Source organism: Narcine bancroftii, chromosome 14 (genome assembly GCF_036971445.1).
Source record: "Narcine bancroftii isolate sNarBan1 chromosome 14, sNarBan1.hap1, whole genome shotgun sequence".
NCBI classification, from domain to species: Eukaryota; Metazoa; Chordata; class Chondrichthyes; order Torpediniformes; family Narcinidae; genus Narcine; species Narcine bancroftii.
In genome coordinates, this window is record NC_091482.1 from 2,888,275 (window position 1) to 2,902,503 (window position 14,229).

The 14,229-nt window shown below is 40.6% G+C and overlaps 1 protein-coding gene across 9 annotated transcripts in view; it reads left to right on the top strand.

The window, feature by feature from the left end:
- The window catches only part of bcas3 (BCAS3 microtubule associated cell migration factor), a 728,081-nt gene that overhangs the window by 112,470 nt on the left and 601,382 nt on the right, over window positions 1-14,229 (top strand). For all 9 annotated transcript variants that reach the window (XM_069911282.1, XM_069911281.1, XM_069911285.1 and 6 more), the window contains exon 8: window positions 7,749-7,850. In XM_069911282.1, the coding sequence (XP_069767383.1) occupies window positions 7,749-7,850 (102 nt within the window). The remainder of the gene's footprint in view (window positions 1-7,748; window positions 7,851-14,229) is intronic.

Sequence of the window (14,229 nt, forward strand, 5' to 3'; positions counted from 1 at the left end):
TTGAAATGACCCAGATTATGAACCACTAATTGATCTATTTTGCCCCTAATTGACCAACTGATTAAACTGGCAAGAAATTTGAAACGGTGATTGATTTAGCCATTTCTAATTGCTTTTGTGTCCAAATGAAGCTCGTTTAATTGATGTCACAAAATGGAGTGGGATACAATGAAAAACTTTGTTTTGTGTGTTACCTAGTCAAGTCAACCCTTCCTTCAATACAGCAGGCAATGGAAGGTAAAAATATAGAGTATAATGTTACAGAGCAAAGGTTCGATTGAAGCATCATTTTGAGAAAAAAGTATCTTTCAGCACAGTAAAAAAGCCAATTTAAATCTGTGTCACCCAATTACACCCAAATTAACCAACAACCCTGTATGTTTTGGAGTGTGGGAGGAAACTGGAGCACCTGGGTAAAGCCCATGCAGGTCATGGGGAGAACATACAAACTCCTTACAGACAGTACTGGATTCGAACCAAGGTCGCTGGCGCTCTAGTAACATTGTGCTAACCGCTACGCTAACCGTGGCATCCGAATAGTCTGATAATAGCAGGAAAGAAACTGTACTTGAATCTGATGGTGTCTGTTTCCCAATGGAAGGGGAAGATGAGAGTGTGACCAGGGTGGGATGGGTCTTTATAATTGGCTTTTCCCTTGAGATAGTGGGACAAGTAGTTGATGGAGGGGAGATTGGTTGTTGGTTCCATTAAGAACCTTTAATGAGATGTCATTCAAATGCAAGTAGCTTTCATGTATTGTTGGTCATCATTTACTCTTAATACGAACCTCTGGCACTGCTCAAAAGTGAACATATTAGGTGGAGGTTAAAGAGGCAGCCTAGAATGGTTCTATAGATGTGCAAATAACCTATCATCTTGGATTTTGCATACTTACTCTATTATTTGGACAAATCTTCTAAGCCCAGTGTGGGTTGGGGGGGGGGGGGAGAAATATTTTTTGTGGGGAGTAGGGTTCAAGTAATTTGGATCTAAAGAACTATTCCAGTCATGTCAAGTTTATTGTCATCTGATTGCAACCTGATGAAACAGTGTTCCTCAGTCTTCGTGCAAAAAATGCAGACGCACCGCACATAATATACTTACAGATGGACAATGCATATTGCGTATACACAAATAAATAAATATTGTTTTGTAAATATGAGAGTCTCGGATGGTTAGTATGAGCAGTTCCTTTGGTCGTTCTCCATTCTCACTGCCCAGGGGAAGAAACTGTTCCTCAGCCTGGTGGCGCTGGCTCTGATCCTCCTATATCTCTTCCCCGACAGGAGCAGCTGGAAGATGCTGTGTGCAGGTTGGAAGGGGTCCTCAGTGATTTTGCACACCCTCTTCAGACAATGATTCTGGTAGATCATGTCGATGTGATTGGGGGGGGGTGTGGGTTGGTGAGGGGGGGTGACTGCAGTGATCCTCTCTGCCACTCCTATGGTCCTTTAGATTGACCTCCGATCCATTTCTCTGCAGTAACCATATCACTAAACAGTTTCATCCATCTATTGGTACCTGATACAAGTTCAAAGCCCAGAGATTCATGAAATGGTTTTATGTAAATAGTTCCATCATACAATTGCAGTTAAATGACCACCACATTGAAGTGGCTAATAGGCCAAACCTATAGAGAATATCATCCATTCTGTATTCACTCTGCCCTGCACTTCCCCACTCTGCATCTTGACTTTCTCAGCAGAAGACCACCGTCATTATGAATTGGGACAAAGTCTCCTCTTCACTGATCATCAACGCAGGCACATCCAAAGGATGCATGCTTAGCCCACTGCTCTACTTGTTATGCACCCATGACTGTGTGGCCAGGCACAATTCCAATGCCATCTACAAGTTTGCCGATGACACCACAGTTGTCAGCAGAATCACAAACGACAATGAGGAAATGTATAGGAGGGAGATAGATCAGCTCGTTGAATGGTGTAATGACAACAACCTTGTGCTCAACATCAAGAAAACCAAGTAGATGATTGTGGACTAAAGGAAGAAGTCAGGGGAACACGACCCAGTCCTCCTCGAGAGCTCAGTCATGGAGAGGGTGAAGAAATTCAAATTCCTGGGTGTCAACATCTCCAAGGATCTGTCCTGAAGCCTCTACGTTGATGCAATCACAAAGAAGGCTCACCAGCAGCTATACTTTGTGAGGTGGTTCGGTAATGTCATCAAAGACTCTTGTGAACTTCTACATATGGACCGTGGAGAGCATTCTGGCTGGTTGCATCACTGCCTGGTTTGGAGGCGCCAACTCTCAGGACAAGAATAAACTCCAGAGGGTTGTTAACTTGCCCTACGACATCACAGGCACCAGACTTCACTCCATCGAGAACATCAACACAAGGAAGTATCTTTAAAAAAAAATGCAGCCTCGATCCTCAAAAACCCCCACCACCTTGGCCATGCCCTCTTCACTCTGCTACCGTCGGGGAAAAATTCCAGGAGTCTGAAGACGAGCACTCAGTGGCACAAGGACAGCTTCTTCCCTGCTACCATCAGATTCCTGAATGATCCATGAACCAAAGACGCTGCCTTACTTTTCGTCCACTCTTATTGTTATTTTTATTTTATTTTAGTTTTTATAGTAATGTCATATGATGGTTATAATATGAACGTTCGCTCTGTGACGTTGCTGCAAAACACCGAATTTCATGACTTGTTCATGACAAGAAATCCTGATTCTGATTCTGATACTTTCTTTCCTGTAGGGCATTTAGTGAATGAGAAGGAACTATCTGATTGAATGCCACAGTGATGTGATTAGGTCGTGATTAAGACATCTGTTTCATCACCTTTAATATTTGTCTAACAGTGTTTTTTGGATTAGTAATGGATAATTTAAACCACCCATCTGTAAAAGGTGGAAAATTCTTTGAAAGAAACTTCTTGCATATTTTGTCTAAGACAAAAGAATATGCTTCCAAATGTCTTTATTCTTCATTTTATTGGAAAGCAAAATAAATTTTATTACAATCTAATGGGCTGCCAATTATCTGCATACCATTGACTGAAGAAAAATATAGTAAAACTCTGATAAATGATGTCACAACTTGAAATCTCAATGTTCAAAATCTGGCTATTATATCCTGCACTCTTCATGACACCAATGCTCTGGATCCTGTGCTTCATTCAACACACTGGGACTCTGTTCCCATGTTCTCTCTTGCCCACTGGTGCCTGGTTCTCATGCTCTCTCCATCATGCTGGGCCATGATTCCTTCAGACTCATGAGTGTCTAGTTCCTGTACTCTTTTAACTCACCTGGTTTGTTTCCACTGCTCCTTTGAAGCAATACCATATTCAGTGGGATAGTTATTGTTCTATCGAGCAACAGCCTAAAAAAAAGTAAATTAAAAATGTGTTGGTATTAAGATGAATAAACATCAAACAATTTGAAAGCTCTAGTCTGGCAACGCAGAAGTTCCCAGTGTGCCAGATTAATGGGATAGTAACATACTGCAAAAGCATAAAAGCCACTCCAAATTCTCAGTGGATCAAGCAAGATCTGTGTTGAAAGAATTTTGACAAAAAGGACAATTGACCTGAATATTAACCTGATTTTAAACCCCACCAATGTTGCCCAAAGTAGTGGCAATTGAAGGTAAAAGTGATGCCATTGCTCCCTGAATCATCCATATATGTGTGTTACTTGGTGTCTGAGCCTTTCGATTGACATAATATTTGAACCCTTATTCACACAATCTATCATAAATAATTTACATAGATTATTAAGAATAATTTGTTGTAATGGTGTCATGTCAAGACAAAAACTCAGTTGTAACCATTTCACTACACGTCAGGGATAAAATGAACATTAGATATGTAATATATCGGATTGTATCTACTTTAGAACGTGTTATAAGTTATTAAATAGTCTAGATTTGAGTAATGGCCTGATGCATAATTAACTGGATAATTAATGAATTTGACTGTTACAATCTTAAAGCATTTGACTATGTATATTTTACTCTTTAAGACAACACAATAGGTGCTATTTTTATTAAAAAGTGACTCGATTAGAATCCAGAAAGAGTGTAGAGTTTGGAGAGAAATGAGACTACACGACGGTCTGTGGTTTCATCTTAAATAGTTGTAGTACGTCGTGGTGCAACTGAACTTGGGTCTCACAGTTTGATACCTTTCAGCGCTATTATTAGATGATCCAGAAGTCAGTCAGTAATTCCAGATGATTCTGAATTTGTCAGTGGTGTTAAATTTTTAATTTTTGCTGCAGATGAAGCATGGAGGAGTTGCGATTATTTTTGTTCATAGTTAAATCATTGACTGGCTGTGGCTTGGAGGGAAACTGGTGGTGTGGTCTTTGGCATTCACATTTGCTCTATTGCTGTGGTACTGCCTTCAGTTTTGCCCACAGTGAGCAGAGAATCTGGGCCTTTGTCCTTTCTGTGTGAATCAGGAATTGAGGTGTGTGAAAATCAGACCTTCCCTACATTGCCATCTCATGAACTTTTCATTTTTATTATCATCTATCGTAGATGTTGTGTCTCAGCAGTCTGCATCAGAAGCAAGTTCAGAAATGTTTTACCACTTCGCTCTTGGCTACTGAGTCCTGGTAAAACTTTAATGTAAATAGAGGTCTACTGGTGCTGGGGAAGAAATGATTAATTAATTTATGAATCCCTAACGACTACTCAAACTCAGGGGAAAGGCATATTCCCCTCCCAGATATTTTCATGTGTTGTACTCTTGTGTATTGAAGCCCAAAGGCTAATATGATCAGGTTAAAATATTAGATAAAGGGATCCATATCCACTGATGAAAATCAAGAATAAAGAATTGTAATCTTATAAATTTAAGGGAGGCTATTCCAAGCTGAAATCAGGAGACATTTATTCACTCAAAGTAGAGTAGAAATAGTGGATTATTTTGTCCTCACTGATCTATTTCTTGCCAGAATGCAAACAATACTTTGGTCTGGTTTAAATTTCCTTGTTTAAATCACATTGATGCCTCCCAGTTTTCAGCTTTAATCATTTGCACATTTGTGATGAGCATTGATATTTCAGACTCCAAAAGTGACTTTGACCATAATCTGAGTTTTTATGTAGTAAAACAAGAATGTAATTCGGTTTGTTTCTTTCTGCCTTCATCTTCTGACTAATCAAACTAATTTTTAAAAAATAGACACAAATTGGTTGAGAGCTTTCTTTTAAATGCATGGCTGGAGTGTTGCTTTTCTTTCTCTTCATTTCTTCCACCTCCGATGTTCACAGCCCATTTCAAAACCCATGTATGGTCACTTATGCATTTGTTATTGGTTTGTGTATTATCTTTCAGTTTCCACACCAAGGCAAGATCAAGAACCATAGAACATTACAACACAGAAACAGGCCCTTTTATTCTGTGCTGAACTAGTTTTCTGGCTAGTCCCCCTGACGTGTACTCAGTCCATAGCCCTCCATACCCCTCCCATCCATGTACCCGTCCAAATTCTTCTTAAATATTAAAATTGAGTCTGCATTCACCACTTCAGCTGGCAGCTCATTCCATACTCCCACCTCTCTCTGTGTGAAGAAGTTCCCCCTCTTGTTCCCTGTAAAATTTTCACTTTTCACCCATAACTCATATAACCATATAACCATTTACGGAGCGGAAACAGGCCATGTTGGCCTTTCGAGTCCGCACCGGTTCACTGATTTTGTGCGCCCTCTTCAGGCAATGGTCCCGATGGGTTTGGCCCTCGAATTCCAACTTCAGTGGCTGAATTCTTCCGTTATTCCACCTTGGCAAACTCCAAGAGTCTCGTTTGCAAAACCTACAAATTGGGAAGATAAAGAGGCCAACGAGCTCCTTACCCTCCAAGCTTGAAGACTCAGCATCTGATTCTGGTTCCTTGCCAGACCTGGCTGTTGACCAATGGAACCAAATTCAATTCTGGCCAGGGATGCTATGTTTTATGTAAACACTGCCTGATTTATGTATTTGTTGGTATTATCTAAGCTGCATATTTTATATGTGTACTTTTATTGATAAATAACAAATTAAATTTCTTCCTAACTATATGCTCAATCAATATGCTTAACCTTGCTGTAAAAATCTCTTGTTGGTATCGAGCTTCCTTCAGGATATTTGTGTGCTATCAGACATTTAAATAAAGAGACCTGAAAATGTAATCTTTAGTCATTGATGCTTTCTTCTGTTTGATTTTGTTTTGACAGTGCAATAATGAAAGGAAGTTGCATTTGTCTGATCTATAGATTTAACATACCTTTACTTTCCACTCTCAGCAGGAACTTACCCCACTGAGATTATCCCATATTTCTAGGCCCTTATCTCACATTCTCCTGGTTCTCTCGATCAGCCATTCTCAACGGAGTCTTGCATATTTGGGGTCGGTGGGGTTGGGGGGGGGGGGGCGCCCTATGGACTGAAGCCATAAAAATTTTTTTGTTTTTTATGTAGTCTGTAGGACAGAAATACACAAGAAACCAGGTAAACTTGACTGCTTCACTGGGAAAGGGGATCCGTAAACTTTGAGCAGAGACCTAGTGGGGCCAGAGGCAAAAAAATGGTTGAGGATGGCTGATCTAGACTCCTCCAAACTGAAATTTAAATGTACTTGTTTCTAACTTTCTAAGTTATGATGAAAAGACATGGATCTGAAATGGTAACCCTGGTTCTCTTTCCACACATGCTACCTGACTTGCTGAGTATTTTCAGCTTTGTTTTTTCAGATTTTCAACATAAACAATATTTTGTTTTCCACTTTTTAATAGTTTAGTGCTTGATCACTGCAAAGTTATGTAACTTTTGCAGCCTGTTTATTTGATTGCCAGTACATCTGGATGCTCTTTATTGACTAATTCCTTTCAAAACTGACCAGCGAAATAATTATGGTACTATCGGGTATGATCTTACCTTGGCATTTTTCACTGGGACAGTCTAACAGTCTCTGCAAAATTAAATTATTTGGTTAGCTACATGCTGTCAGTTTAAAGGATCAAGCCAGATTATTTACCTTTTTGATTAGATGTTGACAGACGAGAGATCATTTTGTTGAGCATCTTGGCTCTGTCTTCCACAATAGTGTGGATCTCCCAGTGGCCACCCGTTTCAATTCCCCATCACATCCCTTGCTACCACGTCCATGGTCTCACGCACTGCCAGACTGAGACCACCCATAAATTGGAGGAACAACGCTTCATCTTCTAATAGGGCTCCCTCCAAAAGAATGGCATTAATATTGACTTCTCTGGCTTCCGTCAAACCCCCCTCGCCTTTCATTCTTCCCCTGTTGCCTTCCCCCAGCTCTGACTCTCCCTTGTCTCTGTCTTCTTTCGCACAGACTTGATAAATTCTCACCTCTCCCCTTATCCTTTAACATATCTACACCTTTTGTTGAACTGACCTGCATTGTCTGAAATCTGAGATTTCCTGCTTTTGGCCCATTCTGCTTATTCCTTGAAGAAGGGTTTAGGCCTGAAACATTAGCAATAGCTTGTTGTCTCTTATGGGTGGGCTCCTCCAGCATTTCGTAGTGTTTTTACTACAATCACAGCATCTGGACACTTTCGTGGTTCACACAGAAACTCTGGTACCAGGAATTGATAGAATTGTGTGGGGTCTTCCTCCTGTTTTCTTTACTTAGCTTGGTTTCTTTTTTGAAAAAAAAAAGAATTAGCATGGTACCAACTTGATCTTAAAGCTGGAATAATTTTGAATTTGTTCACCATGTTGTGTGTAATGTCATTTATGTGTCTTTTCGTCACCAGCCCGCCTTACTGCTGTGTGGATCTGTACTCTCTTCGTACTGGTGAAATGGTCAAGTCCATCCAGTTTAAAACCCCCATTTATGAGCTGCATTGCAACAAAAGGTAAGGGAAGATCAGACTTGTACTGAGGTGTGAGGAAGTTTTTTTTCTGGTATTCAAAAACCACCTAATTGAACTAGGGAGGAAGCAGATTGTCCTTGATCTTGCCGAATTGCCCAAGAAGAATCATAGCAGCACTGCTAAACTGAAGGGTTCAGCAATTACCCTGATAGCATCATCATTCAGTGTTTTATCTTTCCATTTCTGCCTTTTTAGTTTTAAATGTAAAATCTTTAAATATATTAATAACAGAGTGTATGTTTGGGACCCACAGATAATAGCGGCCCTCTATACTTGTATTAGAGCATGGTTCCAAAGTTGTTGCCTGTTTTAACTTAATTTGCTGTATTATCTGATATTTTCTTAGTTTCGAGTAGCTGGAGGTTTCATTGCCCTAGAAATGTGATAATGTTAACAACATATTGCATTGTAGGTGCGAAGTGACCTTGTGCTTAATATGTTCTGCAATTTCTGAAAAAACAGTTAAGCAGACAAAGGAACTTGCGAGGTCAGACAACATCCATAGGTACAAATATTCTGGCAACGTTTCGGGTTTGAGCCCTTTATCCAGACTAAGATGGACCTATCTTACGCCAGTACTGAGAGGGGAGAAACACAACACTTTAAAGACGCAATGTCAAAATTGCGAGGAAGATAAATACCTCAACGCAGTAACTTCAGTCTGAACAAGAATGATCCTCAGTGAATTAACAAGCAAAGTGAAATGAAGAAATTGTAGGGAGGAAGGGGCTCACAGTGATGAAGTGTTTTGAGAGGCTGAGGCTGATACTGAAGCACATCAGCTCCTGTCTGAGCAGTGACATGGAACCGTTCCAATTTGTCGACTGCAGTAACAGGTCTACAGCAGATGCCACTATACAAAGCCCTGGAACACCCCGACAGTAAAGATGCATACACCAGTTCTGCATTCAACACCATCATCCCCTCAAAACTGATTAGTGAACTCCAAGACCTGGGCCTCAATACCCCACTGGGAAATTGGATCCTGGATTCCTCACCTCCAGACCACAATCCGTGAAAATTGGTCAGAACATCTGCACAATTTCGGTCAGAGCACCACAGGGTTGTGTTACAGGGTCATTTTACACCTTTAACACGGTACAACAATAACACTATCTACAAATTTGCTGACAATATCATGGGTGTTATAAAAGGGTTTTGTGAGTCAAAAGGGAGATTGAAAACTTGGCTGAATGGTGCACAAACAGCAAAACCTTGCACACAATCCAGTAATCGATGGGGGATCAGAGGTGAGGAGGGTGAACAGCATCACGGCTTGGTATGGAAACACCAATACCTCTTTGGAAGGGAATTCCGCTCAGTTAATGGACACGGTCTAGTACATCACAGGCAAAACTCTCCCCATCATCAAGAAAGTTTACGTGGAATGCTCTTGTCAGAAAGAATCATCAAGGATCCACACCACCTAACACACGATCTGTTCTCGCTGCTGCCATTAGGAAAGAGGTACAAGTGCCACAAGACTCGCACCCACCAGGTTCAGGAACAGCTGCTGCCCCCTCCACCATCAGACTCCTCAACCACCAACTCAATCAGGGACTCATTTAAGGATTCTTTCTTTGCACATTATTTATGATTGAATATTTATTTCTGCACAGTTTGTTTGCACATCCTTGTGTACATTTCTCCCTTTTGTATATGTATCTTTTCTCGAGTACAGTTTTTTTTATTGTATACCGACAAGTAGAAATTCTGCCTGGCCCACAGGAAAAAGAACCTCAGAATGTATTCTGACAACAAATATGAACTTTGAACTTGAGATAGTCCTATTAACAAGCAGAAAATATCAAAAGAGTAGTCCGAAAGCTGACTAATTAAAAAAAAAATTCGACATACAGCATGGTAACAGGCCATATCGGCCACGAGTCCATGCTGCCCTGTATAACCTACACCCCTGATATGTTTCTGACCGGTGGGAGGAAACTGGTATCCCTGGAAAAAACCCCACGGAAACACAGGGAGAACGTACAAACTCCTTACAGACAATGCGGGATTCAAACCCTGGTCCTGATTGCAGGTGCTGTAAAGGGTTTACGTCAGCCACTACGCCAACCGTGCCATCCAAAGGATGCCGTTAAGAATTTCTTTCAAGTTGAGAATGTTAGAAAATGAAAAATTGAGGAGACACAATTGAAGATGAACGTAATATTTAAATATTTTCTCCATGTATTCACAAGGGGAATGTGTTCCTAAAACACTGAATTGAAAAATCCATAATTTCTACAGAAATGAGATTGAAGTCAGAGACAAATGGAAAGTGCATAAATGTAATAAATACCAGGAAAATATGATATCTCCCCAGATGGTGCATGTTTTTGACAGATTAGTGAAAGGACATCAGTGGACAATTGTATTCAGGCAGAAGCACTCAAATATTCCCACATTCCAAACGAAATCATGTTAGAAATTAAAATGGCTCTTGGAGGTAGGTTCTGGAGAGGTATACAAATAGTTGAATTTAAAAGAGGAATTTTTTTTGATCAACCAATGTAGAGCAGACATGAACAGAACTAATAAAATGTTGATCCATGCCATCGAAACAATAGATTGTTTCACAAGAGAAAGTGAGCAACAAGTATTTGTAGAGACACATTAGAATGGCTCTATGCTCCATGCTAGTGATTCTGTTAACACTCGTGTTTTCCCGTTCAATTTATAATTCCCTTTTTCTTTTTAATTGTGAATTAATTCTGTAAGATGATGTAGTACTCTATTCCTTGTTCAAATGTTCATTCTTCACATTTTAGCCCTGATAATGAATGCTAGCAGGCGAGTTCCCTCACAGGGAAGCTGCATCTCCTCTCCATCAAAAACCTTCACGTGCATAAGTTCTAACATTTCAGTGAAAGAAAGTCCACATTTTTCAACAGTCCCTTGATTCAGACCTGAATTCATACAAAAAGTTGATGACTGTGAATTATGATCAATATTAACAACATTTTTAAGATGTTAAGAACCTTGTGTTGATAAAATGTTAGTTTCAGCTCATTGTTAAACTACAGTACTTCAACCACTTGGTGTCACTAAAACTATGTTTGTTTCTACAATGTGTTGCCAAACCACAATTACCTACCGTCAGTGAAATGCTGCACTTTTTTTCAACGACTTCGGAGCAGAAAGTGCAACATTTAGGGAATCTCCGAACTGCATTATTTGATTTTTCTGCTCAATCAGTATAAATCAAGTATGAATGTTTCACAAAAATAAAAGAAAGAAAATAAAATCCACGTGGTTTCAAGGTTGAGCCTTAATATTGAAAAGTTCGGAATTAAAAGATGCAAAATATAATTTGGCTTTCCCAGGATAAAAGATAGAATGGTTTGACATTTTCTAATGAGGGTTCTATATTGCTGTTCAAGTTCAAGTTCACAGTTAAATAAAGGGCACCATGTCCTATTACCCCAAATTAGTCCATATGTATTGAAAAACTATTGATAAACTCGTAATTGATGAGGTTTTACTTCGACTGTTCCTCATGTCGTATTACTAATCTAAATTTGTCTTTTCTCAGTTTAAGTTTGTGTTTTGTGTCTAACTGAAGTTTTTCTGTGAACCAATGGTCCAGAATGACCTTGTGTTTGGAGTTTGTCTCATAATAACTTTTTGTAAATGTTAACCATCTTCTTCTGGGAGTCTATAATGCTTTTCCACTGATGTGATATTGCAGATAAGTGAACAACTGTTGTCAGTGAAATGGGAGCATAGTGATAGCATAGATTGTCTGTTTCCTGGGGCAGAAATGCCAGATACCTGAGGGTATGGCTTTTGAAAGGAGCTGGGGGTGGGGGCAAGGTTTAAAAGAGATTTGTATTGTAACATATATATATTTGGGAGAAAAATTGGTAAAATTAGAGTAGGTTACATACACACATTTTAAAACAGATCTTATTTGAAATACTGAAGAATTCATATTCTGTGAACTTTACAGAAACTATGGAGATTGCTATGCACATTCCACAAGTAGGTGCAAATTGAAATGATGTCATCAAATGAATCGACTGGAGACAGGCCGTCTGTGTTGAACATTTTTACAAGGCTTTTGACCTTTCTGCAAGTTGCTCACTCAAAGGTCAATGAGAAGTTTTGTTTACCTAAGACAACAGATGGGAGCAAAAGACTAACTCCTATTGCTTGCTGGAGAAGGTGGGGGTTTTGTGGCAGGTGAGAGTCACATGGGCTTTCTAGCAGTTGGAAGATGAATAGAGAGAGAGACTGAATGGTCACAGCTGAAGCAAGCAAGGAAAGCTTGTTGGAAATGAAACAGAAAGCTCCAGAGCGGCGGATGACTGGAAGTGCTATCTATCTGATGTTTCTCTTGGAATAAGTGGAACAGAAAGGAACTCTGTGGTAGTCTGAAAGAAAAAGGTTATCATCTGGAGAACCCTGATGGGGCAAGACATTGAGGTGACTAATGGTGGTACCTCAGTTGTGGAAATCCTGGAACAACAAATCTCTCCCTGCAAACCTCCAAAGAACCTTCCTGAGTGGTAAACATTTACCGTAAATATTCGTGTATAATGCAAAAATTTCCTCCCCTTTTTCCCCTCAAAAATAGGGGGGGGGGGGTCGCATTATACACGAGAGCAAAATTTAAAAAAAAAATTTCTGTAGGCGGGCAGGTGAGTGGTGACTCGGGCAGCTGGCCGGACAAGTGGTAGTCGGCAGCGTGATTTGGGTGACTGGACGGGCAGGCGAGCGGTAGTCGGCAGTGTGACTCAGGAGGCTGGGCGGGCGGGCGAGCGGTAGTCGGCAGTGTGACTCAGGAGGCTGGGCGGGCGAGCGGTAGTCGGCAGCGTGACTCAGGAGGCCGGGAGGGCGAGCGGTAGTCGGCTGCTTGACTCAGGAGGCCGGGAGGGCGAGTGGTAGTCGGCTGCTTGACTCAGGAGGCCGGGCGAGCGGAGAGACGCTAGCATGACTTGGGCGGCTGGGCGAGTGGAGAGACGCAAAAGCGACTCAGGAAGCTGGGCGAGCGAGCGGAGAGGTGCGAGAGCGACTCAGGAGCCCGGGCAAACGGAGAGATGCTAGCATGACTCGGGCAGCTGGGCAAGTGGAGAGACGCAAGTGCGACTCAGGAGACCGGGCGAGTGGAGAGACGCCAACGCGACTCAGGCAGGTGGGGGGGGGGGGGGTCATATTATACACAGGGGTAAAATTTTTCCCCTCAAAAATGGGGGGGTCACATTGTACACGAATATTTATGGTGCCTTTCGAGCACCAAAACCTGGTGAACTTTCTACATGTTGAATTCTGTGCACAGTATAAGAATTGCCTACAACCAGTGAACTTGGAAGAATGAGAAGTGAGATTGAACTGTGAACCCAAGAACTTTTCTTAAATTTACACACACATCATACACGTGCGCTTATAATTAGAAGGGGGTTAATTTGGATTAAAGTTAATAGAGATAAGTTAAAGTTTAATTCTGTTTTCATGTTGAAAGATAATTAAAAACAACTTTTGTTTAAGTAACCATTTCTCATGGTGATATCTATTGCTGCTGGGTTTTGGGGTCCTTTGGGCTCGTAACAGTTTGCAAGTTACTCAGACAGTGCCTGAATGCATTGCCATTTGAAGTAGCAGAAGTAGATCCAATAGCAATATTTAAGAGACTCTCAGACATCCACATTAACAGGAAGGGAATAGGGGGAGCTGGACCATGTGCAGCCAGATGGGATCAGTTGGATTGGCATCCTGGTTGACTACAGACACTGTGGGCCTGCACTGATCGATATACAGAAGTTCTGACAACTTGATTCTGAAGCACAATGACCATGGTTACTGCGCGTAAAACTACTTTGAAGCCCTCTGGAATTGTGAAGTGAACTGTAGAAGTGCAAAGCTTTTATGTCTGAATTGTTGTTGAGGACCTAATCTACTTTCTGTTTATACTCACGTTCATCCTGTATATTCTCTGAATTTTCAGTTCTGTGATGACATTGTGTTTATTTTCTGTAAATTTCACATTTTCAGTTTCCTTCTTTTTAATATACTTCTGAAGATTGCATATTCATCTCTTTTTAATGTATATTTCCCTGTTGTAACATTTATTTTTCTTGCTTTAGATTGTTTAGTTGATCCATTTGGAGTTTTGCTTGTTTGGATTTTTCTTGTGCCCAGTTGAATGTCCTTGAAGAAAAGTTTCTTTTGGATTTTTGAAACCGAAATGTTGTCAATCTAAGGCATTTACGTGCCTCCCACAATTTCAGATCCATTATTTTTCAAGGTGCTTGTTTTGAAATGTGGTCCAGTAATTGATGTTCTGTGGAAATAGCTCTGAATAGGTTACTCTCTGAATGTGTACAAATTAATTACATTGTTGGTATAAACTGCTAATTGAAGG